The 27,765-nt window shown below is 38.1% G+C and overlaps 3 protein-coding genes across 4 annotated transcripts in view; all 3 read left to right on the forward strand.

Moving 5' to 3' along the window:
- slc4a11 (solute carrier family 4 member 11) overlaps positions 1 to 6,953 on the forward strand; it is a 98,756-nt gene extending 91,803 nt beyond the window's left edge. For both annotated transcript variants that reach the window (XM_062440931.1, XM_062440932.1), the window contains exons 19-20: positions 1,997 to 2,166; positions 3,921 to 6,953. In XM_062440931.1, the coding sequence (XP_062296915.1) occupies positions 1,997 to 2,166; positions 3,921 to 3,987 (237 nt within the window). In that variant the 3' untranslated portion in view covers positions 3,988 to 6,953. The remainder of the gene's footprint in view (positions 1 to 1,996; positions 2,167 to 3,920) is intronic.
- Positions 6,954 to 9,047: 2,094 nt separating this feature from the next.
- Positions 9,048 to 18,847, forward strand: rpia (ribose 5-phosphate isomerase A (ribose 5-phosphate epimerase)). Its single transcript, XM_062440380.1, has 9 exons — positions 9,048 to 9,246; positions 11,126 to 11,186; positions 11,798 to 11,853; positions 12,182 to 12,241; positions 12,475 to 12,539; positions 12,642 to 12,710; positions 13,267 to 13,408; positions 15,225 to 15,324; positions 15,537 to 18,847. Exons 1-9 carry the CDS (start codon positions 9,085 to 9,087, stop codon positions 15,632 to 15,634), a joined length of 813 nt encoding a protein of 270 aa, XP_062296364.1. The 5' UTR covers positions 9,048 to 9,084; the 3' UTR covers positions 15,635 to 18,847.
- Positions 18,848 to 20,423: 1,576 nt separating this feature from the next.
- eif2ak3 (eukaryotic translation initiation factor 2-alpha kinase 3) overlaps positions 20,424 to 27,765 on the forward strand; it is a 34,577-nt gene continuing 27,235 nt past the window's right edge. Inside the window, exon 1 of the mRNA XM_062440256.1 lies at positions 20,424 to 20,917. Coding sequence (XP_062296240.1) covers positions 20,619 to 20,917 — 299 coding nt within the window. The 5' untranslated portion in view covers positions 20,424 to 20,618. The remainder of the gene's footprint in view (positions 20,918 to 27,765) is intronic.

Raw genomic sequence — 27,765 nt, forward strand, 5'->3', positions numbered from 1 at the left:
GTGAGATAATAAGTGTGTTTGTGACCATATGTCGATCGAAGGGCTCTGCAGATCAAACGGTTGACTGGCTCCGTGGTGCCGAAGGACCAAACCCGAGTCAGATAATATTTGCAAATATAATATTTTTGTTTTAATCTGCTCAGAATTGAAGGTGGGTGGGGATTAGTAAAATTAGGACAGATCAGCTAAGTAAGTAAACATCATAATAGCGTTGCCACATCAACCACATGTCTCATTGTTTCTCTGATAATCGTTTTAATGAACACCTTTACCTGGTCAGGCAGATTAAAACATTAAATCATTAAATCAGATATTATATGCACATGCTACTTTATTCCAGTAATAGAAAATACTAGAATCTCCTTCTTAAGTCTCCTCTTCTGAGTGTCCGATTTCACCTTCCTACTGTCTCACTAAGAGATGCAGCAAGACATTTTCCTCTCAACTGTTCTCAGTAACTTCACACAATGGCGCCCCCAAATGGCCATGAGAGGTAATTGTTCAAAAATATGTACTTCAGTGCCAAGACATCCTGTTGTCAGTAAACTCCAGAGAATATGATCTGGATCCATATTTATCAAAATTACAAGAATTATAATGATTTATTTGCTGAGAGTGAGAAACAAGACACATTTATCATAAAGTGAAAGATGGTCATTCGAGAGCAGCTATCAAATGATCTCACGATTATTCATATGTATTATATGTCCTTTATTTATCCTTACATTTTTATCCTTACCATGTTTTAATACAAGTTCCTTTTATGTGTGTGAAATCCTTAATGTCTCCAGTATAAATCAATATTAAATTATGTATATAAATATATAAATAGGGGAGAAAATTGGCTGAAATGAAATCAAAAGGAAAACCAAATTGGGCTAGTAAAGAAATCCTGCTGCTTAGTAGTATCAGAAAAATCATGCAATAAGAAGAATTTAGTACCACATTGATAAGTATAGACAATGAACATGCATGGTAAGCTTTATTCTCCTTATTTGCATCATTGATCAATTCAAAAAAAGTGGCCTAAATCTAAATAAATGTTCAAAATCAAATACAAATAAAAAGTTAAAATTAGCCGTATTCGAATATAGTTATTGACACAGCTAACAAATGACTATGGATCAACTCTTAACTTCTAGAGACCGACCTAGAAAGTCCCTTAAACTCATTCATATACATTTTAAAGATATTTGATCAATAGTTTGCATTATTGTATTCTAAAAGTTTGCATACAAAGAAAAAGTTAAGGGTTTTATTCTCATATCTACCAGAACAGCTACAAGAAAGAGTCAAGTTCTTTCTGGATGGATCGTTTTTCTATTAACTCTGTTGATCTTTTCATCACTTAAAATTACGATATTCAATACATACAAATATAAAATGTAAGAAATTCAACTTTCACAAGTACAGTCTCCCTCTTGCATTGACAAGAAGTTTCATTTCAGTCTCATTTCAGTTCAGTTTCTTTTTCTTTGATTTCCAGACTCAAAGTATCAAAGATGGAGATTTGTTGAGTGTTGTTATATTTTCCAGATAAGACATGTTTCCAAAATGATTGCAGGTATCATTTGAAATGTTTTTCTTGGCCTTGGTATCTTGTAAATGTTGATTTATCAGCTCCTGAAAGCTTGTGAGCTTTGATAAAGGTTCATACCTGATACTGAATCAGCGGCTACGCTCAGACTGATAAGAAAGACAGCTACGTGTTTACATAACAAATCTTATCAAATGTAGGTTTAAAATAATATCAGCAGTTTTTATTGTGTGTCTGGCCCCCACACATCCACACAGGGGAATCCTCATGCTATAAAAGAAATCATCCAGCTAAGCTAAATGTTGTTTATGCTTTAAACGTCTATTTCTTAGAGGTGTGTGGGATGTCCACTTCCTTTAGTCATTTCTTTAAGACAGTCGGAGGCCTGCGGACAGTGAGGAGAAGAACCTCGGGGGTAGATTGTATTTTAATCTGTCCTGATCCTCTCACCTCCTGCAGACGTCTTACCCGCCCACACACTACATCCGCAAAGTGCCCCAGAGGAAGATCCACTACTTCACCTTCCTGCAGATGATGCAGCTGCTGGTGCTGTGTACATTTGGCATGTACCCCATACCGTACATGAAGATGATCTTCCCTCTGGTCATGATCCTGCTTATCCCAATCAGGTACGTCCGCGGCCATTTTGTGCCTGACAATGATTTTCTAAAGTGCTTTAAAGCAGAATGACATCCAGCAGCACGCAGTTAACGAGCGCTGTGTCTGACCTGGATCTGCCCTCCGGATGAAAACATCATGATACCTGTAGAGAACAATAAGATACTTAATCTAATTAATCTAAATGATATAAAGCTGTTTAATGTGTCTCAGCTGGAAACATCTGGCTGCTTAGTTGAGATGCAAATGTTTTTTATGCTGCAGTTCACCTGTTCAGTCTTACTTTTAACATAATGCATTAAAACAGTGACTGCAGTGCTGACAGCAGATGTGTGAAGTATATTTTATATTTATACATTCATAGCAGAACTCATCTCACTCTACTTGATGTCTTCTGGTGCATTGAACTAGTTTTTAATAAGAAATAATGATTTGAAGTTAAAATAGTCCAGATTTTCACCTCTAAAGAATAATGTAGAATTATAATAATAAACTTTAATTATATTGTCCTTTTTTATGGTTAACCTTTGTGACCATTTACTGTGGTTACTATGTCCATGAGTCACCACAGCCAATTCTGCTGAAGCACACAGTTTGAGGCTCATGGCTGTATAGGCAAGGCAAGGCAGCTTTATTTATATAGCGCATTTCATACACAATGGCATAAAACAAACAATTAACAGTAAGAATTGGAAATAAAAAAAAACATAAAAACATGCAATTTGAGAAATAAAAATGAAACCCAATAATAATAGTGAAAACATCTTTTTTTCTCTCGACCACACGGACAACCACCTAACACTATGTCTTCCATAGAACCTTATCATGTATAAGTAGCAGTGATATTAATTAGAGCTGCAACAATTGTTTAAGTTTAGTTTGCTTGTTTTTTAAGCAAAAATTCAGAAGTTCCATCTTAGAAAATGTGAATATTTCTGTTTTTTATGACCAGAAACTGATCATCTTCTGGTTTAATGCTGTCGACTTTGAAAAGTTGTGTTGGACATTTTTCACAGTTTGCTGACATTTCACAGACTTTGAATAATGAATTTACTGAGAAAATAATAGGTAGATTAATCAGTAATGAGAATAAGTGATAGTAGCAGGCCTGATATTAATGATCCATTACATGAATTTGGTTGCAGTATCAGTAACCACACCTTCCCTTTACCAGCAGTGGAAAGTAACAAAGTATAATAAAAAGTATACTGAGGATATTAACTTGTATGAAAAATAACTGGCAGTATATAAATTTGATGCTAAATCTGATTAACTTCTCTGGTTGTGATATCACACCGATCAGCATTTTAAATTGACTTGTTCAATTATGTAATTTAATCATGTTTCTAGAGTTCATGAAGCTTCATCAGACCTTTATCAGACTTTAGCTCAAGTTGTTCTATTTGTATTCATCATTTAATACAGAAGATAAGTCACATGTAGTTTGTGCTCATGGCTTCCTCCTGCAGCCTCCACAGCCTCATTTCACTGCACTGCAAGAAAATGAAAAGTCACATAACGTCTGCCGAGTTGAAGACGTAATGTTTTTTTATGATTATTTCCAGCACACTCACATACTTGTACATGAGCCACCACTGTATCGTAGACTTGTGCTCCATGTTCGCTGGTACTACTGAGAAGGAAGTGATAAATCTTGTCTGATAAGATCTGACATTTCAATGGTTTGGCTTTTTTCTCTCGAATGTTTTCTTCTCTCATTTTCTGGCCTAACAAGTAACAAATGTCTGCTCTGCTCTGTGTTTAGGAACAACGTGCTTCCTCATATCATTGAGGCCAAATACTTGGACATAATGGATGCCCAACACATGTAGCTACAGATGGAGACAAGCTGTGTGCGTAAGAAAAAAAAGACGTCTGGAATGAAAAAATAAAAAATAAAACAACAAAGCAAGAAATGAGGGAGAAAAAAAACAACAACATATTTTTCAATGCAAAACTGTATGGAAGCAAAAAAAAGGAGAAATATCGACTGTTTTGACTTTTGTATCAGATAAGAACATTCTTACAGGTGAAGCACTGGAAATGTGGGAAGTCGTGTGAAGAAGAAGAGAGATGAGAGGAGCCGTGGGAAATGTTTCCCAAACCTGGACAGACAGAATCTCTCTGAGGAAAAAAAAAAGAAAAAAAGAAAAAGTTCTACCGATTAACGGGACCGTCCAGAACTCCCTGTTTCACCTCCGTTTGACCCAGTCAGATCGCTCAGTGCCATATACCTCCATGTTCTCCTCTCACATCCTTTACTTTGTATGGTAACACTTTACTATATCGTTATTGCAGTGTATTCATCTGTGTTTTAACCTGTGGGTAAGTACTTGAAGTACTCACTAATACTGTGTAAGTAATAAAGATGCTGCCAGTGTACATTGTATAGTATTTAGAACGGTGTAATGGCACAATGTAAGTATGAACAATATCTTTTTTGACACTTTGCACTCACATTGTGTTTTTTACACTCATATTTGAGTCAATTTTACATACTTACACTGTGTTGATAAGTACTTAAATACTTTTCCATGGGTGAATTAACTTAAGAGCACTGCATTTAGGCCACTGTAGAGTTCATCTTTACCTTTTGTATTTCTGTCATTGTGCAGCGTTAAAACCTTCACATTCCTGAACCTTTTAGCTGTGATTTCTTCCCCCCCCCCCCCCCCCACTGTTTTTCTATAAAGGACACTTGTGCCCGCACATATTTAGTTTCTAAGTCATTCCAGCAAACGCCAGTGTTCATTAATTAGAGGAAAAGGAGCGTGTGTGTGTGTGTGTGGATGCATGTGTGTGTGCATGTGTGTGTGTGTGCAGTGGACACATAGCTAATCTGTCCTTCACGTAGCTTTCTATCAGCTATTTAGAAAAAAAACCTAATTTTTAAGGTGGAATTTAAGTGCTCAAACAAATAAAAGAATACATTCCACATATAAATGTTATATGTAATAATTTAGAACGACAGCACAAACCAAAACATATAGTTGAATCTTTATCAAATTCTGAATATATTAGAATATATTATGGCAATATACAAAAAATATTTTAGGTTAAAATTGAAATAGAATATTTATTTATCATGATGACAGTTTATCTTTGAAGTACAAAATGATAATAGTGTGTGTTTACCCCGAACTGGAAAGAGATCTGTTGTTCTCTCAGCTCCTTTACATTCCTACAGTTGCTGACTCTTGTATTTTTGAGTGTTTGTCTTACATTCGGCTTTGTCGCAGTGTTTACATATCAAAGTCCCTTCCAGCTCCATGTCAAGGTCCAACACAGTTCTGGTGCATTGCTAGTTAAGAAGAGAGCAAGTACAGGTTAAAAAAAAAAGAGAAAAAAAAGAATAAATAAATGACAGTTAGTGGGCTTTGGATTCAATGAAAATGCATCCTTTTTTATTTTTTATTTTTGTGGACAAGTGTTCAAAGATGAGTTTTAGAATAATCCGGTCTTGTTTTTCTATTTAGATGTTATGATTAGATCAATGCTTGCAAACGTTGTCATGTAATAATCCAGACGTCTGGAAAGATTATCTTGTTATCTACAAAAAAAAAGGAAAAAAAAAAAAAAGAAAATTTCTAAGCACTGGTTTGCTTAAAGCATGTCTCATCTGGGTTTTTTGATACAATGTGATGCCAATGGACATGTATCCTACACAGAAAAAAATAAAATAAAGTAGCAAGTCAAACAGTAACTTCTCAATAAACCGAATGCAATGCTCAATATTCAGCAATACTGTGTATAAAACAGAACTTCGCTGGTGAGAGGCCGACTTCCCATCGAACGCGGACCCACCAGTGAAGCAACAACAGGCCAGCTGTATTTTTAAGACGGCAACTTTTCAGTCCATCGTCATGGTACAATAATTTAAAAAAAACTGCTATGTGCTGATTCAACTATTGCACACATCAAGGAGTAAAAAAAAAAAAAAAATTGCCTGTCAACGAGGCATTGGCAGTGCCGGATTTTATTATGGTTTAGTTGCTTTCCCAATATCAAAATGGCAGCTCCCTCATGCAGTTCTGTTCAACTTTGTCTTACAGATGTGAGAAAGATGTCCAATTTAAGCAGATGTCTCATACAGAGATAGCAAAGGCATGAAGGGAAGCTTGGGGAGCATTTGCATAATCCTTGGACTAAGCCTTAAGACAGCACTGGTGAGAGAAGAGATTGTGAGGTATGAAGTAATATGTACAGTTTGCAATGCAAAGTTTAGTTTTTATCAACTATTCATTGTAATCCATGGCAAGGTATTAGTTTCTAACTTTGGACCGAGTACAGAGATTTAACCATTCTTCTACTTATGTGACAGTAATGTTGTTGTTCCTTGATATCTTCTCTGTACTGATGATTTTGGAATAGCAGCAAACTTCTCTCAGAGGACTTAACATTGGATTCAGAGTGAAAGACATATTACTCTGTTTGTGAAACCTTGACTCCCCCACTTTACCCCCCCCCCCCTCCCCCAACTCCTCACACTCTTCCTAATTGGATTTGTTTGAAATTGCGTACTGTGGTGTTTTGTTTCGTTCTCTCTTTTCCTGATTTCATATAGCCTACTTTTTCTATTCATGAATGTAAGATGTGTGGATTTTTATATAGCATATTAATTTAGGTGTCAAACAGAATCTGTAATTTTGTCAAAAAGATCAGCTATATTTGTAAGCTGTAATATGTAAAAATGAGAAAAAAATGGTTATCAAACAGAATGTGTTGGTTTACTATAGTATATATATACTGTACACTGAAAAAGAGAGACTATCTCAAGCTGTTTGCCAAATAAAAAGTAGTAGTGATGTTAATATTCATGTGCACTTGTGTTTATTGAGGTTAAGAAGCAATGTCAGACACTTTGGCTTAAAGCTAAATATCTAAATTATTTTCCATATTATTATGTTTGGTACATATATGTATGCCTTTTAGAAGATTTCCAATTATATTATTAACCAGCTGATCATTTTTCAGTACATATTTTAGGATTATCTGTTTGGTATTGACTTCATTCAGAATCTCCTCATGTAAACATAATAATAGTAATTTATCCCAGTAAGAGGGTAATTAGTGTTGTGTATCAAACTTTAAAACTATTATAGAGCCAACTCAAATGTGACTGCCGTTACCTCACTTACCTATTTTTTGACCATAGTTCCAGATTAAGATAAGAATGTCATGAAAATGTCATTTGTAATTGTTAGATACTGTTATATTATCTTTTTTTGTTTTTTTTGTTTACTGTATAGGCACATTTTAGATGTTTTAGTTTAAGTGTTGACAAGGTGTGACATTTAACAACTTTGTATTATTTTGTAAAATTAAATAACTAAATAATTTTAAAAAGTAGCTTTGATATCAGTATTGAAACTGGATACCGAACTTTAAAGGTAACAAAACACTGAAATCAAGAGAACAGATAGAGATTGGAGGTTTACTGAGATAATTAAAAAATGTTTCTACCTTTTTACATTAAAAACACATCAGAGTGAAACTTATACTTTTGTTTTTGCACAAGGAAATGCAAAACCTAAAGAGCAGATTGACTGTGATGAAATTTATTGAGTACATTTCCTGCTTCTTGCAGAAAAATTAACATTTTCCTCTTTTACCAACCAAGTCTTAATGTTAACTTTGGATACTTCACACTCTGATAGGGAAATTTTTGTATTTTGTATTCACCTATTTGCTCATTTATAGGGGACAATGCACATTTATCAACATTGACATTTTGACAACAATAAATATAAATGAGCTAGGGTTAAGTTAACAGCTCATTTATACCAGACAACTTAAAATCGACAAATGGATAAAACCCTTCATACATAGATTTGCCATCAAAATAAGAGAGAAAAAGGAAAAACATTAAAGATCCCCTTCTCCCTGATTTAAAACTCCTGAATCAATTCATATGTAAATATTCTTCATTTAAGAAGTTAAACTGCTGGAATCACTTCACTCTGAAGTCTATTCTCAGTGTTTGTGCACTCAGGTATCAAGTTTCAACATCACACTTGTGCAACAATCACAGAGAAACTTTCCTCTTTGAGCAGATGAATGTGAAAACAGTCTTCTAATGTCAAACTCTTTACATGCAGCACTTTTAAACCTTCAGGTCATTTAGATATTTAGATTGTTATCCATAACATAATATCATCAGGGAGGCTTCTGATCAATCCCAGAGTTATTCTGCAGCCCGACAATGACCCCAAATATCCAGGCAGAGTTATAACTTCAACTACAAGAAGAACAAGAGGAGTCCTGCAGCAGATGGTTTCATTACCTTTTTTCACCTGCAAATTATGTCCCCAAAGGAAAAAAAAACACATTTCTATAATAAAAGACTGATACTTGGCATCTGTGTATCGATACAATATTGTCATGCAAAATATCGCGATACTATGCTGTATCGATTTTTTCCCCTACCCCTAATTTCTTCAGAGAGGACCCTGAGATAGTTAATGAACCCTGAAGGGGAAAGACAATATTAATGACAGAACTATCATTAAACCTGTTAAAATAAAACCATTTAAACCTGTAGCACACTTGTTTGTCCCATCTCTAACAGACAGGCTTGCAAACTAATTAAATAAAAAAATATATATATATATTTTATTTATTTTTATGGGTGCTGAGATCAAATTTAGGGGTGCTCGAGGGTCTAAAATCGCCTCTGCTATTCACCCCGCTAACACTGCATCATGCATCAAACTAACAGGTGAGTGTTTGGATGCTGCTCCTCTTCATAGTGCAGCCTGCCTCTCTCTGCGCATGCGTGGACTAAACACAGCTCTGTAAGTCATATGAGCGGACAGGAGGAGGAGCTCTCACACAAGTCAGGAGGATATTTCACAGTTCCTGCTTCTCCTGTGGGTGAAACTTCCCTGTGTGTGTGTAGTGTGTAGTGTGTAGTGTGTGGGGGCCGGGTCATGAGACTCCAGGGGTGGGTCCTCTTCAGTAAAGTATCCCCCTGTTTTCTCTCAGCATCCTGGAGGCAGAAACACACGTGTGTGATCAGTCAGGCTGCAGCTATCATGGCAGAGGAAGCAAAGAAACTGGCTGCTTATGCTGCGGTGGATAACCACGTCCAGGTAGAGTAAAATAAACATGTCCACTCTGGTGTTAGATAGTCATTTATATCCACATGTGTCTACAGTCTGCTGCTGGCTTTAGACTCCTTTTGAAGCCATGTATTTAACCTAAAAGCTGCATGCTCTTTGGCTGCAAGCTAGCCTGAGTTAGCTAATGTTTAACCAAACGCAATAACTCTAACGTTGTCTAACATGCACACTTCAAACAGGGTTTATCTCAGTGTTATGCATGCTTGACCCGGGTTAACTTTGTCAGGTATTAAAGTGCTAAATATACTAACCTTATGTGGTGTTACAGCATGTGTTAGCTGCTCGCAATAAGGTCAGTTTAAGTGAAATATAAGCCAACGTGGTGCATGATTTAAAACGTGCAGCCTTAAATTAGAAACCCTGCTGCTGTTAATATAATGCTGATGTCATAATGAATAATAAAGCATGAGTCTTATCTTTGTAATGTATAATAAGTGTGTGATATAAAGTGATGACATGTGCTTTTACTCAAGAACTGTACTTAAAGGACAAGTTCATAATTTTTCAAGTCTGTCTTAAAACATCTGTCAGGTGCTCAAATGAATATTGAAACATGTTTTTCTTGCTGTAATTATTCCTCCTGTTTATACTGACTGACCTTTCATAATGCATTTAATATGTAAGTGATGGAGGACAACATCCACAGTCCTCCTACTGTGCAAAAGTGTACTTCTCAAAGTTGATCTAAAGCTGATAAGAAGCTTCACTCGTCCAAATGAGTCTGTTGAGTGTTTTTAGTGCCTAAGTTCCTCTTTTTCTTACTATACTTCCATCACAGCTCAACAGGGAAACACTAAGAGGGAATTTGATGCTAAAAAGACTGTAAATGTGTCAGATATCCACTTGATATGAAGCTGAATAGAAGCTTTAACATCTACTTTCAAATGACTGTGTGGACGTACTGAGGATTTTGTCCTTCATCACTTTAACTGAAAGCACATTTGAGGACTTTTAATAGTCAGTATGAACAGGAGGAATGATTACAGCAAAGAAAACCTCTTTCACTGCTCATATGGACACCTGACTGCTGTTGATTTAAGAATATTGCGAACCTTTTGGTACTTTACCTGAATATTCCCATTTAAGAGGGAACTTTTTCTTTTTACTCCACTACATGTATTATAAACAACTATAGTTACTAGTAAAACATGTGATCAGTTAAAAAACAATGTATATATTATTATAGACTAGAATATCAAACAGTATCAGGTTTTAAATGTAGCTCTACTTTGACAATATTTAAAATGCTGCTTACACACTCATCAATTAATCAGTTTTAATACTCAGATAACACTAAGTTTGACCATTTTGCATAATGACTACTTTTCATACTTTAAGTACATTTGGCTGAGAATACTTATGTACTTCTACTTTTTTAATTGAGTGTTTTTTTTCATCATGGTATTGCAACTTTTACATCATTAAAATATCTGAGTAGTTCTTAAACTACTGGTTATATCTATCAGAAATGTAATTACTTTAGTGAGAAAGTGAACTAACTCCACGTTGTGTCATGACCAACTTTAGCGGAGAAAAGGTTTCCACAAAGCAAACATCCCTACATACCCTACCCCTTGTAAAGCATATAGTATCTGTTTGTCTAAGATAAGTGGTTATAATTCACTATTTGTATTATATGATAAGATTTTGTCCCTTTCTCGTGTCACTATGTGTGAATAAAAACACCAATAAAACATATAAAGTTAAATACTACTGTTCATGTTATCGCATTATTTCAACCAGCTTACAGTTACACAAATGTCAGCTTCCTGCTCCGAGCCTCTTTTAGGACCTGGTGTGAAATGTTGCATGGTTGCATCATTTTGGGTTCCTCTCTGTGTTTCCATAGAACAACCAGGTGGTGGGAGTGGGCAGCGGGTCAACCATCGTCTATGCAGTGGACAGATTAGGTGAGTGAAACCCTCATAACTCTTTTAGATGTAATTTATGATGATCACCTTGTTGACTAACTTTAGGTTTTTATACAATTACTTATCCAAACCTCTCAAAATTACGCTCATAGATCATTTATTGATATATATTAAGTCTGTTTAAGTGTGTACAGGGCTGCAACAAATGGTTTATTTAATTGATGCTTCATTATTTGTCTATAAAATGCCAGTAAATAGTAAAAAACTGATAATTTCTCACAAAGTTGAAGTCTTCTAATATCTTCAATTGTCTCATAAACAGTTCAAAACCGTAAAATATTTAGTGTACTAAAATGTATGATGACAAAGAAAAACAACAAATCTTCACATTTGAGAAGCTGCAGCTAACAAATCTGCTTAAAAAAAGACTAAAGTAACCATTTGACTGTCAAAACATCAATGAATTAATATTACTGCAGCTGTAAGTGTGTATATATGAGATATCGGATGCAAAAAGCTTTGGCTTGAGCTCTGACTTAGAGGTTCTCTTCCAGCACAAATGAATAGCTGAATAAATAGAGCAGCAACATTTGAGTGTTTATTGGCGATATGTAACCGCACTCATGAGACATGTATGTTGTTTATTGCAGCGGAGAGAGTGCGCCAGGAGAAACTTAACGTTGTGTGTGTGCCCACGTCTTTCCAGGTTAGTTTGATTATTGGAGACGCTTAAATGTGATTTTTTTCTTATCTGATTTAAAGACCAACATGAGGTTTAATGGTCTGTTGTACTCAGTAGTTTGCAAAGGCATGAAACACTCTGGGTTTTTAATGCAGTTCATTGCAACACATATTTTCCTTCTTTGTAAAAATGTAACCAACACGTTTATTAAGAAGCATTTATTTCTCACAGTAACAGTTAACTAAAAAACATGACACAGTCTCTGAGCTTGTCTTTGGCTTTCGTGTTTCCTGCTGGGTTTTTTTGCGGTCGTCACATTCTCTGCCCGTCTCTGCCGCTCTTCCTCCCACAGGCCCGTCAGCTGATTCTGCAGCACGGCCTCACGCTGTCGGATCTGGACAGGCACCCAGAGGTATGACGAGCTCGTTACAAATGAATCTGAAAGCCGTGGAATTGAGAGCACGCCTCAATATGTTGGCTTTCAAACCCCAGTCAGCTCCAATTGCAGCGTTGGGAACATTTCGGCCCGTGCAGTTGCAAAAACATGAACCGCGCTGCTGACTGTTGTGATTTGCAAACACAGAAATGATTCAAGAGTCTGTTAGTGAAGTCTTTGTGTAATAATAAGAAGTCGTTTCCACACAGCTGGACGTGGCGATTGACGGGGCGGATGAAGTGGACGCAGATCTTACGTTGATTAAAGGTGGAGGGTGAGTAGTTTAATGCAGACAGCAGATCTTCAGCTGTGTCTCTTCTGGCTTCTCTCTTACATTCATCCTCTCTTTCTTTCTCTCTTCCTCTCTGTCTCACAGCGGCTGCCTGACTCAGGAGAAGATTGTTGCTGGCTGTGCAAAACATTTCGTCGTCATTGCAGATTACAGGTGTGTGTTTTACAAAATATATCTTAAGATTTACGATTATTATGCAAGGTGTGAGAACATTTTTTGCCACTACTGGAGGGGAAAATTAACTTTTTTTGTAATTAGGTATTGAAGATTGGTAAAGTATACATGCATCACTGGTTTAGAGGCTGCTTTCCTCTGGCTAGATGGTGGAACAAGAGACGTTAATGTAGTTTTGAAAAGGAAATGATTTATTTTACTACCTTTCAAAACCAGCATTTGGTACTAGCAGTGCACAAACTAGCAGTGTGAGCTGTAGTCACGGGGTGCTGCAGGACATACATTTTTAGGCTCTCACACAGGTCCAGTCTACATCACATACTGCACATTTTTCTTGCAGTCCTCATAATTTCTATGATCATTTGTACACATTAGTTTCATTCTGGTAACTTTTCCCACATAATCTACTGTTATAAAATATGTATAATTATGTACCAATTCCAGATCCAGATGTTATTTAATTCAAGTGTTTAATCCGGTCCCTATCTATATTTTGGACTGTATAAAAACATAATTCTCTTTTCTCTCCTCTCAGGAAGGACTCCAAGGCTCTGGGCCAGCAGTGGAAGAAGGGAATTCCCATCGAGGTTATCCCCATGGCGTACGTTCCCATCTCCAGGAAGATAGCCAAGAGCTTCGGAGGAGAAGCCAACTTGCGAATGGCTGTCAGTAAAGCGGTAAGTGGATGATTGGCAAGTCTCCCTCATGTCCCTGTCCTCGGCACTCTTTCTCTTCTGATTTCCTCAGTTGTGGCTTTCCGTCCATTCATCTTGTTGCTGCTCGTCATTTTAAGAATAACGAGTGAAGATGCTTTTTTTCACGGTGACACAAAATAAATGACAAAATAATTCATAGGCTGTTTTTTTATGCTGTGTAGTTCTTACAGTGTGTTTTTTATGCCAGTTCTTGGTATGAGGTTTACTTGTGGAGGTAATGAAATTAGTTTATCAGCAGGCCGAGCATTCCTACTGTAACTGTAAGGTCACAAGGTGTGTCATGAGTGTCCTAGAAGAAGACATTATGAACTTTCACCAGCTCACCCATAGCAAGCAGCTCTGCACCAGATCATTGGAAGAGCTCTAGACACTGAAAACAAAGGAGAAAAACGACTCCTACACTCAATATAAAGGTTCATACTCTGCTCACACTTACTGCAACACACAGAACATCTGCGTCATTAACAGTCTGTGGAGTAAAAGTTAAATTATTCACCTCCAGTTCAGTTCAAACAGGAGTGTTCATGTTTGTTCTGACTCTTAATGTTTTTATTGTTTTTGACTGTTGAGCCTGGAAGCAGTTTGGAGTGTGGAGTGGAGGTTCCTGTTTGTTCATGCACAAAGTCCCGATGATCACAGACACTTTTTTGTTATCAGCACTTTGCCTCGTAGTAACTCACCATTACTTCATTAAAATTACAGAAGACATTGAAACTTTGAGTCTTTTGCTTTGCAGGTTAAATCAGCAGAGCTGCTGCCGTCGCCCAATTAGGGATAATTAATGTGTTTGTTCTGCTTGTAAAGACAAAATTACTAATGATTTAACTAATTATTTTAACTAATTACCATTACTTCATTAAATTCTTATCCTTGGACATGGTGCACCTGGAAAATAAAACCTCAGAACACAGGTCTTTGTGATTAGATATTTTATTTATAAGTTGATACTTAAAGTTTCTCTGTGGAGTTGGTGCTAAGTTTTGGGGAGTGGGTCCCTATTTTGGTTGTCTCGTAACTTGCACGCGCCAGCAGGTGGCGCAATACAGTCCTTTATACAGTTTTACATTATTCCACCAATCAAATTGAATTGACTTTACTGTCCATCTTTGTTGAAATTTGTCTTCGGCTTCCTCCAATACATTAGAAATACAAACGATACACACCATAATATGACAACATTAAACACATACAACCACTGACACTTGTGCAACGGGGCAGGAAAACAGCAGCAACCATTGTAATACCAAGTACCAAGTTAAAACCTGTTAAAAGGTGTCTTTTAAAATAAGGAAACAAATGAGTTCATAGTGCATTCATGTTAAATTCAGTGCCTGTATGACATAAGGGAGAAAAGGCCTCTTAGGTCTGCAGGTGTCAGATTAGTGGAATGAGAAACATGGCTGCAAAAGAAGAGAAGACGACTGTAAGCTAGTAAACAAGGCTCTAAACAATAGAAGATTTAAAATACTTTATAAAAAACAGTTTTATAGATGTTCTCTAAGGAAGAAAATTAATTCAGCACATTTGTTAAATCATCAGGATACACATAATGAGTTTGTTTGTTTGTCTTGTGAGTAACGCTGAATGTAAATGTGACTTTTATTTGTTTATAGGAAAACTCCACAGGGCTCAATTTAAAGTTCTTATACTTAATCTTATACTTGCAGCTCTTTGTGTTTGTTTGCTTAGTGTGTGTGTGTGTGTGTGTGTGGGTTAGGGTTAGTGTGATTAGCATTTAAAAGACCATTGATGATTTTATTGTCTCTCTGGCTCTCAGGGTCCGGTGGTCACTGACAACGGTAACTTCCTCCTGGACTGGAAGTTTGAGCACGCTCAGAACTGGAAGGCAGTCAACACAGCCATCAAGATGATTCCAGGTAAGGAGCTGCTCTCGGGTTTATAAAGTGTTATAATGTGTTGTGGTGGGGGGTTTTGGGTGATGGTGTACAACATCCTGCCACAAAAATCATCTTTACATACAGCCTCCCTGAAAAAAAAAAAAAAAAAGCAGTAGCACAAAACCAGCAAATCAGAGGAAAGACATGATTTGACAATAAATAAAGATTGTGTGTGTGTGTGTCCTCTTCAGGTGTTGTGGACACAGGACTCTTTGTCGGCATGGCTGAGCGAGCTTACTTTGGGATGGAGGATGGAAGCGTGCGTGTTCGGGATCCTCCAGTCAAATGAGCAGCTGCTACCTTCACCCTCTCTGACCTCCTTTTTGAATGACCTCACTTCTCCCGCAAGTGCCGTGTTGATAATTTACTCCTGCTCTCAGACTGTGTTTGGACAGAGCTGCACCTCCTGCAGAACTGGACAAAACCGTAACACGCAGGTTTTCACAGCTCGTCTCGAAACCAGATAAGATTCAGACTCACTTGATTTTCCTCATCCTGCATGATGTGGTGCTTCAGATTCTGTGAGTTTTAAAGTGCCTGATGAGTAAAATCAAATGAATCTGATTAAGATTTCTTCTTTTCATTTAGTATGTTTGCTCAGTTTGTAGTCACACTGGGAATGTTGGCTCTTCCTGTAATTAGTGGGTTCGACTGAATGTCTGCAGAATAAAACTAAGGTGTGCCTTGAGATTAAAATTAGTTTTATTGAAAATGATGCTCTCGAAGTTACATTTAATAAGCTTGTAATTGAACATCAGACTATTATATTCTGGACGACTGCAGCTAACAGAAGTCCACCAGTCAAGTGAAAGCTTGAGACAAAAACAGTCTGATATGCCTTGAGATTTAGTTTTTCTCTTAATTGATTTTTTCTATAACAGATGGGGGTGTAATATGACCTTTGCATACTAAAACACAAAGGAATTATACTTGTGTCAAGAACATAATTTTCCTAATTAATATGCTAATTTCAACAGCAAGAAGCTGCAAACTTTAATGAGATTGTTGACAACTTCAGGAGACCCTGTGGTGCAGGTGGGAAGTTTCCATTATTTAGTGTTTAGTATTCAGAAAACACGTGACGATTTGATACTGTAATGTCTCCTACATGCACGTAACACAGAGGTGGACAAATGTGATTAGGGATGGGAATTGAGAAACCGGTTCCAAATTGACTGATCTATTGGAATCTATAAAGAACTAGGCTGATAAGCAGAATCAATAATGGCATCGGTATCATAAAGTCTTCTCAAATCCCATCCCTAATGATATGTATTCTGCTTTCAATTAAATGGAAACAACACACGGGTAAAAACATGGAACTTAAAAAAAAAAAAAAAAAAAAAAAGGGGTAAAAAAAGAACCGTGCAGAACTTGAGCAGTGTAACATTTACAGCAGGAACATCGAGAACTACCAACCCAGAGGAGAAGTTTAACTGATGTTGTCACTGTGAGGTTGTGCTCTTCCTGTTGCAGAAACCTGCTCTCACAATGTGTCAGCGGCTGATTCAACTTTTCCTTTTGTGTGCGAGTGGAACTGAAACTCCAGGTTTTCTGCTCTGGCTTCTTGTCTGCTGTCACTTTATGTGTCATACAGCAGAGCTGAGCTTCATTATATATCATTTTTTTGACAATGTAGTGATACATTTCATCATCTCAGCCATTCAGCTACATTCGCCAAACATTTTGACTCGATCCTTACTAGAAATGTTACTTTTTGAACTGTTCTAGACAGCAGACAGGTTTGAGATAATGTGAGCATCTGGGGATTTTAAGCTGGAAAGCCCCTCCAGTCTGACAAGTGAGATTGTTTAAAGGTGCCCTGTCGAGTTTTTTGCAAACAAAGTTCCTGTTGACTTTGTAGTGTTACTCACCAAAACACATTGTGTACATCCGTAACATCTAACTGACGTGTTGACTGCATTCTTTACATCTAGATTTACTTGTTAGCAGTCTTTTTCCTGTCTATGCTGGGGCATTATTGTGTTTCTTGGTGTGTTACCGCCCCCTGTAGATCAGTGAGAGTGTGAAAACATTGGCAGGAATGTGTGTTATGTGCAAGTTCATCCAAACAAGACATAGACTCATGGGGGGAAAAAAGCTCAAACAAACAGTGTACCTTTTTTTTTTCATGCTTATCAGAACTAGCTGAGATATTTTAGCTGAAGGTTTAAAATTGTTTTTATTCCAACCACTAGACGACTGATGTGGTTTTATGTTTGTCTGCTCCAGCATGGTGTCAGGAGTGACGAACCTTTGTGGTTTCCTGTGTTGTTTATACTAGTCAGTTAGCAGGGGTTAACCCTTCAACCTCACACTGTTTAACAAAAAAACCAAACCACTGAATGTGTGTACTTCCATGCATGTATCCAAATGCCTCTTTCCACTGTGTCGGTTCTTTTCTGTGCCTGTAAATCACTTGCATAACAGTTTCTCTCTTTCAGGGTCACAGGATGTTTTGTGCCATTCACTTAATTCTAAATGTAGTGGTACAACCTTTTTAAAGTAATAAAAAATGAGCAATTGTGCTCATAAAATGGTCAAAATACTTACTGTATTTCCACATAATGGTGAACCGGTGTAGCTCAAATGTTAACCATCAATACAGTGAGTATAATTAATGTGCCTTGGCGTGCCAAAGCACCAGGACGCCCTTTTCTGATTCAAATGTAGCGAATATGGATAACACAATAAGTCGTATTGTTAGAACAGCCTGTCAGCATCACTACATGTTGTAAAAGCTGCACTTTCAGGTTTTTAGGAAACTCTTACAAAGAAACACCCACAACATCACATTTGAAACGTCTTTAGATAACAGTGCAGCTATAAATGTATATAATCTTATACACAACGTGCAGCAGATTTTAAAGAGATAATGAGATTCATGTCTACACAGTATGCTTGTTACTTTGAGTTCAATTACAAAACACTATCACACTGCTCCCCTCACAAAGTAATCATCTTATTATTTCCAAAGATACATCCAATGCAATTTGTTTCCACTGTTCACAGCAACTATCATCTGTTTGAAAATTGTGATTGTCTCCTTTTTTCAAGTGGTAGATGCATCCTTTTTTCTTTTTCTTTTTGGCTCTACTTTTGGGTCTCTGTCACAATGCCTTATTACTGTTCTTTTGGCAGGGTTGTTTGTTGCATGTTTGTCATGTTTTGGTACGTACAGCTCTGAGAGACTCAGGACAACATCAAGGCTGATAAATTAAATGTAATCAAGCAAATGCAGTTGGCTGCAAGTATTTGTCTACGAGCAACTTGGGTACGATGTGTTTGATTCTGTGTAGCTCTACTCTCAGATTTCTACCTCTGTCGCCTGTAGAAAAAGTAAAAGTTGGGCCCAGTTTTGGTCCGTTTAACACCATGTTGAATATTTTTGCACCAGCATTTCTTTCTTTCTGTACTACTATAACTGTGATAATGATTTTTGCTGTGAAGATACTGTTTTTTTCTCCTTCTTTGTCAAAACAATACAGGACCAAAACAATAACTGTATGTCTCCTTGTTTTATTTCCAATGATTCAGTGACTCTTTCCGGTACTTGATGTGATGGAGTGCAGTCTCATAGAGTTGATCACAAAACTAGATAAAGCAGCTTTAGTAGAGTAAATAAGCTGGGTCTAGATTTGCACATGTGAATATTTGCTGGCACTTGTTTGACTTGTATGATAATTAACTGAATATCTTTGACTTTTACATCACAGCTCAGACAAAAACAAACCAGATTAGTTCACTATGTTCTGACATACATAAACTGATTGACAATGAAGTTAATGTTTAATCACATCCCTATTAAGATAAGATAAGAGCAATAAGATGAGATGTATCTTTATTGATGCCAAATTGACACAGCAGTACAGTGGGGGAAAAAAGCTGTAGCGTAAGGGTGAAAGTGATCAAATCAATTAAATAAAATACTATTTATACAGTAAACAATCTGTGTAAATACATCTGCAATATATAAATGTGCAATATGCAGAAGTTCCTGTTTTATGAGCCAGGCCTCTGTTTTTTTTAAATACAGCATATTGTGTGTATTAATATCAAAGACAGTGGGATACTAACCTCCAAAAATGACCTAAAAGATGTTAGTTTATAGTCAAATTATTGGTGGTAGTTCTCTTATATTGCCACAAGGGGGTGCTCGAAATGCAAGCAGCTTTTATTCTGCTGCAAGGCGTTCACACACCGAGCACAGCAGACTTTGCAGAGAATGACCTTAAATAACATCAACAGCTACCTCAATAAATCATCATTAAAATATTATTTGTGTAAACACACATGAAGCAATTGTCGTGTTACACGTTGACTGTCCTGTAATCTGTATTTATTTAGGAATACTTGAACCATTGAACTCCAGAAAGTCAAATGCAGTTTTTATACATTGTTATATGATTTTTTAAATATATTTTGCCCTATTTAAATGTAATTCATGGTTTTAGCTTAGTTCACATACATTACGTCATTGCCCTTTTTTGTTTGTTTTTCCCCTAAACTGAGAAACATAACTCGTGATCAGGAACAGGAAATGTGCCTTCATTCTACACAAGGAGCCACGTTGGTGTTTCTTCTGTTTCTTGACAACTATTCGTTATTGACAGCTTGACTATCCAATCCAGCGCGTCCATATAGTTAGCCGAGCCACACATTGACCAATGGCGTTGCAGCCTAACGGTTGTTTCTCTCTGATTGGACGGGCGACGACACATTCCACCAATCACATCACCGCTACAGGAAAACGCCATCGGGGACCTTTTTGCGTCACCTTTTTGCTTTCGTTGTGTGGCAGTCCATCAGGGCGCATGCGTCGTTTTGATTGACAGCTGTTATAGCCAACGGAGCACACTGTTTGGGGGGTTGGAACGTTCTGAGCCCGCCTTTTCGAGTGAAGGGCGTTTGATCCAATCGCATTCTGCTTCGTATGCAAGTGTGTATGATTGACAGTTATATGGTCCAATCAGAGCCGCTTACATATATTTCTAACGAATGTGGAGATTTGACTGTCCAATCCCTGTGTAGCAACGAGGCGGGCTTTAAGGTAACCAAGGCAAGACTTCAGGCAAGTATAAAGGGAATAACATGGTGTCCCAGTGGATGTTTATGTTTACTTGAAGAACAGACTTAAAAGGGCGTTTTTGCGAGACACAACGGAGTTTTCTTTGTAATAACATTGTATTTTTTTTTACACTTTTTTATGTGTCAAGATTTACAAGGCCAGTGGCATGTAAATCTCATAGTTCACTAATGTGCCAGTCTTACAAATGGAAAGGGGGCTTCACTTTGGAAACGTGAGCATTTCCCTGGTGCTCCTGCTGTTGCTGAAAGGGCTGACCGGATTCGGGACGTCGCAAACTCAGGGCTCCGCCATCGCCGGGAGGGACCTACGGGGCTCAGGTGCCACCTTGGAGGAAGATGGTGCAAGAGTCATGGTGAGGGGCTTGGAGAGCGTAAGCGCCCCGGTCATTGGAGCTGATGTTACCGTGGAGGACGACGAGAATGGGTCTGCTCCGGAGGCCGAGGAGTCATCTGGAGAAAGTCACGGAAATGTTCGAGAAACGAGGTAATGTAATGTTATTAAAAAACAAAATTGTGAAGTGCAACAGACACCCGTTATTCCCATTATCAGACACTTTGGGTGCACACATGCAAAATCGGGGGGGAAAAACCCTCCAAAAACAGCAGGATATGGGAATGAAAGCGGTATAAACTGTCTCCTCTTCATTAAAAATAGCGCCACATATGTATACCAGATGTTTAAGTTGACTCTAACATACAGTTTCACGTATTCATCCGCCTCAAACCCTGCGCCCTGAACTTGCACTGCATGCTGTTTCCTGTGTGATTTTCCCTTGCTTTAACTTTAACAGCAACATTTCCCTCCAAAAACAAAAAGATATGTGAATGAAAGCTATATAAACTGTCACATATGTATACCAGATGTTTAAGTTAACTCTAACATACAGTTTCATGTATTCATCCGCCTCGTGCCATGCACCCTGAACTTGCTGTGCATGCTGTTGCTTGTGTGGTTTTTCCTATCTTGCAAACCTTGCAGCAATATCTCTACCATATATCTCCATTTTTTCTTTAAAAATGACCGTAGATTAGACGTGAAGCAGTCCTAGCGAGCTGTCAAAGCACCAAACAGGACATGTATGACTGAGCGAGCTTCACTTTGTGTCCGATAATGGGCGCTGAGCTGTCTATTCAGCCACTGTACTTTGGTAACCGCGTTAAAAGTAGACATGAGATATGCACGTGCGTCACAAGAGGGACTTTTCGTGCTTATTTTTTGCTGACTAGTCAAATTGATATCGATGAGATTGATAGTTTTTTTTCTGAAGCAGCAGCTCCTTGGCATGTCCGGGCAAAACGCGCTGCGCTTTAATCGACCCTGAAAGTTTTGTGGTGATGAGTCTGAAACTGAGCAGAAGATAATAGTCCCCCTCCACTGTGAAGATGGGACTATATGACTAATTGACATGTCCTGTTTTAGCACATTATGACTAAACAAACTGGAAATACAAGTATAACCTGTCTCCTTTATAATATTCTGTCACTCGGATTACCTTGCGCACCATTTGGCAATCAGCAGCATAGTTCAACCCCCCCAAAAAACAACATAGAGCTGCGCAAAGCCACCACAGTCAGTTTCGGTTGTTTAGGAAGTTGCTTTTTGTATAACACCAGTGTGGTGTGGTGTGATATGACAGGTAGCACTGTGTCGTTTTTTTGGTTAATTTCAGATCTGTTATCACGTCACACTGTCAAAATAAGGTTTCTTTCCCCCATTATAATCCTCAAATTATATGACATGAAGTGATGCTAGTAACTTAACAACAAAGATCAACATCCATTCATGTTTTTTACTGCTTTAAATCCTTCTGTCAAGAGATGCTGATAGCTGAGAGAAAGTTGAAGTAGTTTGTTTTCCGTGACACCTCAGTCAATTGAGAGATTTTAGTGGTAATTTAAAGCAGTGACAATGTGGCTTTGCACCACAAGGATGATGAAGTGTTTGGTTTTACTGTCAGTGTCCCATAGAGATAATATGTCTTGAATGCAAGCTGAAAGCAGATGTTAAAAAAAAGGATGTGAAAGTCAAACCTTTTTTGGTAACATGAATGTCAATAATGAAAACATGTCGAGCACTGTTTACATACATGTTATGACAGATTATTATCAGGCAATGACATGTCACTCTACTGAGAAAATCACTGATCTCCTGCCAGTGAAAAGTTTACTGCCACACACAAACACACACACACACATACACATACACATACACACACACACACACACCACAGGATTTCTGAACCTGCTGTTGCTGCCCAAAGTGAGATGCAGTTCCTGGCGCAGTGGGTAGGGCATTGATTTTGTCTTCCTCGGTAAACAGTTGGTTTGACGCCCACTTTATGATGTTTGGCGCAGTGTTTTCCTTCATGATGTTCCTTCTTCTTCTCCGTGCCATGCTTCTTTTTTGGGGGGTGATACTTTTGTCTGCTCTTAAATTATTCTTATTTCAGTGCGTTTCACTAAATAATTCTCTGTGGTTTTGGAGGTCTGGATCGAAGTCACTCATGAAACAGAAAATATAGTTAGAGTCGGACCTGTTGAAGGTTTTTTTGATGCAGTTTCTCACCTTAATGTTAAAACGTGCTGCTACTGTGTCTTCTTGGTGGTTTTAAAGAAAGAAAAGCAGTATGTTTTTCATTTTTCTATCAAACTTTAAAGTCTTAAGACTCACTTCAAAGCTTTCGGACAAACCGACAATACATCAGAAAGTTACTCGAGCAAAACAATGTACGGTAAAAGACAGAAAAAATATGTTTTATCAAGGCTTTTAGTATGTTTTTTACAGTGCACAAACAGATTAAAGAAGTGTTTTGCTGTTTAAACCCAACGAAGGACACAAACTTATCAGGAAAGAAGTGATCTGATGGTAGCGAGGTGGAGAAAGCTCCTGACCATCATCCCGCAGTACTGTATCGAGATTAAATCGAAAGTAATTAGCGGAGCAGTTTGCTTAGAAAGAGTCGGGGCTATTCCCCTGTCAGACACCTCAGCTGCTGCAGGAAAACTCCTGAGCGTTCATCCTGCTGCTGGTCACACCCTGCCTGCCACCACTCGCTCTCTCTCTCTCTCTCTCTCTCTCTCTCTCTCTCGCTCTCTCTCTCTCTCTGTCTGTGTGCCCGCGCCTCCTTCCCTCCCTCTACCTGTGCCTGTCACTCTGTTTTTCTGTCCCTTCTCCCACTTTGTCACAATCTATATATTTCTTGTTTTCTCTTTTATTTAATCTCTAGTTCTGCTCACACATTCGCCTCTCTTTTTTAGCTTTTTGAAGCATGTTATGTCACTTTGTTTTTTACACATACTCTCCTAGACTATAAAGTAGTGATTGTGAATGTCTGTTTTTCCCTCATAAGATTAATCAAACATTTATTAATGACTGAGGGGAAACTTATGAATGAGAATTATGAGTCAGAATATGATCAGTATGTAAAGGGTTAAAGTTTAATGTTTGTAATAGTGCATCATTAGAAGTTTCAAATTTCTCTCTATTCTTGGTTTATTTATGCTTTTAAAAAGTCTACAATGTAAATGCCAGCACAATAATGAGATGTAAAAGTCAAAAGGATAAATTCTTAATCAATGAGTTTGCTCTTGAGGCAGATACGACAAGAATGAACGGCTGAATTATTCAATGCAAATCTGTCAGTGAGACAACAACAAAGCTATAGGAGGTGACACATTTGGCTGAAATAAGAAAAATAACGAAGTCGACGACAACTTTTGAGCAAGGTTTCCTGTCTGTCTCGTGTCAAAAACAGCTTGAAGACAAATAAGACCTACAATCACACCCTGTCTGTATGTATGTCTTTGTTGAGAGTGTGTCTTCTCTTTGTTTCTCACCCCTCCTGATTACTCTCTCTGTCTCTCTCTCTCTCTCTCTCTCTCTCTCTCTCACATCTTACACTTACTCCCTCCCTCATGCTCTCCCTTACCTTCACACTTACACACCGCTTTTTAATGTTGTCCCTCGAGTGTAAACGTATACGCTGCTCGGCGCTCTGTTTCCATCCATCTGTCAGGAGAATTGTTGTTGAACTTTAGAAAAATGTCACAAGAAAAATGTAACACGGATTAGGTGCGTTTCTTACATATAGGCCAACTTAAAGTACAAAAAAAGAGCCTCAAATGTCAGAGAACAAAAGAAGAAAAATTGCCTATAAAAACATTTCATTTTAAGCTTGTTCTTAAGTATTAAACCTAAATAACCTATTAAATCCTATTAAAAAAACATAAAGCAAACTCAGCTATGACTTGAGCGTGTACCAGTATAGTTTAACACTTTCTGAGAAGTAATCAGGATTACTTTTTCTTTTTCTTTATTTATTTTAGAACAGTTGAACACACATAACTACCGGAACATAATGCTCCCACACCCAACATAAGGATTACTTTTAGTATTAATCAAGTCAGCTTTTTGGACAAACATAACTCCACTTCCTTCAGTGACCTTTCATGCTCCACCTGCAGCTGCTGCGGTTTTTCCAAGTCAAACACATTCTCATGATAAGAGATAACTTCCAACCTGTGAGAAAAAGAATGGGATTGTAACTTTAGTTGTTTTGGCTAAAAAAACATCATAAGTGAGATAAACCAGAAGTGAGGAGAGAAAATGAATAAGGTCCTGACCAAACCTAATTTGACCCATTTTTTTTTTTACATTTTATAGAAGAAAAAAAGCATTAAAAACTTTTCTTTTAGACAGAAATTTGAAGACTTACCTTCATGTGACCCAGAATATACAAAAATGGAAATATATTTACAACTTTAGTCCAGCTAATACACAAAATAACACACATAATTATGAATGTTGACTAATTAAGAGTCTGATTATGAGCAGTATGTAAGGGTTAAAGAGAATAAACCTCCAGTAAAGCTCTTTAGTTAAGTTGTTTTTCTCCTAAATGGGATTGTAAAGTAGAGCACTTCAAACACAGACTCAAAAAAAAGAGAAAAGGTTTCATGTGGACAGCTCGAACACCAGTCTCCTCTCAGACGTCAATATTTTTAAGTTTCTGTCAGTCGCCGTTTTATTATTTTTTATTTTTTAAATTCCCATCCCCTCCTCCTCCTCCTCCTCTTCCTCCACCTCCGTTATCCTGTAATCTATAAATATTCTAGACGTTGGCTTTGATCCAGCCTTCAGTTTGTGACGCGAGCTGCTGCCGTTGTGTCGGCTGACGGCTGCTGTCACCTCACCTTTAACGCCGCCATCTATACGTTACAAATGGCGCTCTGGAGACCTGGGTGTTTACATCTGTCTCTGTGTGTATATATATGTGTGTGTGTGTGTATGTATGTTTAGAGGCTGTTGTGTGTGTGAGAATCATGTATGTGACAGCACTGCCAGGTTTGATGCCTCCTTGCAAGCGAGCGCTCCGTCGGGGTCTCCGGCACCTTAGGGAGCACTTGGGAGTTGAGAGGAGAGAGGACAGCAGCTTTGTTTGAACCTGCTACCCCCCCCCCCCCTACCCGCTGCCACCCACCCCCCGCCCTCTGTACACCCTCCCCACCACCACCACCACCACCCCTCAGGGCCCTGTAGCGGCAACAGCTCTTCTGGGCCGCCTTTGCTCGCCGGCTGGCTCCCACCATCCTACTGCTTAGCAACAGCCAATCGGCCAAGCCGGGTGACTTGTCGGCCAATTGCGTCGGAGAGACAGGCTAGTGCTCAGAATTTGAGTTGGCCGCATGGGTCTGGCTATAGTTAGGTAAAGGAGGAGAAGGAGGAGGAGGAGGAGGATGAGGAGGAGTGTTTTTTTTCCTCCTTTTTTTTGGGAAGAGGAGAGTTCATTTCCTTGTGTGTGTGTGTGTGTTTTTCCTTCCTACTTTGTTTCAGTATAATCCACTCTCTGTAACCAGGGAGATGTTGTGTGTTTTATTAATAGAACCTGTCCCTAAAATAACAGGTCAAGAAGATGAAGATGACTGAACTCCCTTCTTTGTGGAAAGTTTTAATTGAACACTTTAAACTCACTTCTTTAACCCTTACATACTGTTTTTTTTAACATTTGAGAGCTTTAAAAAAACCTTTTATACACATTTCTTTAGGCTACACTTTACCTTTTTTGTGCAGAAAATGTACAAATCAGCACTATAAAATGTTCTCCTGGAACATAAAATAGTGATTGTGAATGTCTCCCCCCCCCCCCCCCATAAATACATAAAATACACGTCATTAAGGACTAATCAAACATTTATTAATGACTGATGGGGGAATTTATGAATGTGAATTGGTGTAGAGACATAAACAGTATGTAAGGGTTAAAATAGCTCCATATGCCACAGTTGTTATTTTTTTACATTTAAGACAGTCTGAATGTATAACTTCAGCCGCTGGACTCATGTCACTTCCAACAAAGGTTATATAATCTCTTTTTAAACCATTTTCATCCTTATTTTCTTTTTCCTCTCCATGTTTGTTGCTGTTTTTCCACTCAGCTTTTTGTTATTTAATCACTCTCTATAGTGATGTTTTAAGTTGTTTAGTTTCCAGAAGTTGCTGATGTTGTGATGTGATGTCGACCTGTAATTTCTTCCTAAATGTTTCAGCAACTAGAATAGGACGTGACTCTTTTGACAACACGTCTGCGGGTTGTTTCGTAACGTGTCGTGACAGAAATAGCACCCAGATTGTGATTAATGACGGTCGCTAAGTAAAGTATTTGTTTTAAATATCATTATCAGTCGTGGAAGGGGGATTTATCAGGTCAGTGTGGCTATTTCGATAAGTCGGCAGGACCCCCATCCTGCAGCACTGCAGTATGGGTGGGGCAGAGGCAAAAAAAATAGGTGGGATGCTGGAGAGAGAGAGAGGGAGAATGATGGAGGATAGAGGGAGGAGGAGAGGAGAGAATAAAAACAAGGAGTTAGCTGGGGTAGTTTAGTAGGACCACGCTGTCTTGTTTTCACTCTCCTCACTGCTTAGCAACAACGAATCAGATCCTCGCATCACAGCTGCAGCTCGGCCAATCGGCTGGCGGAAGCGTGGCGCCATGGAGTTTGGATTTTACCACGTGTGAGATGATACGGGGTTGGAGAGGAGAGCGCGCTTCTGCAGGAGAGAGGGAGAGGGAGAGAGGGAGAGGGTGTGATGGCAACACTTTTAAATGGTGTGTGTTTTTATGAAGTTTTTTATAAACCACACCCTGTCCTCTCTGCAGTGGTGGTCTGCTGCAGTGACCCTGCTGGATGTGAGGTCAATTTTGAAAGCAGACTGAACTTAACTCACTCAAGTCCTCAACAGTCAGACTTCAGCTGCTGTGACAAAGACATACAAAAAGGATGACTTGTTTCACAGCTTCATAGGACAGTTATATAAACATTTGACTCACATTA

This window comes from Scomber scombrus, chromosome 19 (assembly GCF_963691925.1).
Source record: "Scomber scombrus chromosome 19, fScoSco1.1, whole genome shotgun sequence".
Classification (NCBI taxonomy): Eukaryota; Metazoa; Chordata; class Actinopteri; order Scombriformes; family Scombridae; genus Scomber; species Scomber scombrus.

Excerpts from the sequence above, each read along its gene's own strand:
- rpia (XM_062440380.1), top strand. The coding sequence starts at position 9,085 with ATGAGACTCCAGGGGTGGGTCCTCTTCAGTAAAGTATCCCCCTGTTTT. Across the intron at positions 12,711-13,266 it reads GTCGTCATTGCAGATTACAG|GAAGGACTCCAAGGCTCTGG; the intron begins GTGTGTGTTTTA and ends CTCTCCTCTCAG. Across the intron at positions 15,325-15,536 it reads AGCCATCAAGATGATTCCAG|GTGTTGTGGACACAGGACTC; the intron begins GTAAGGAGCTGC and ends TGTCCTCTTCAG.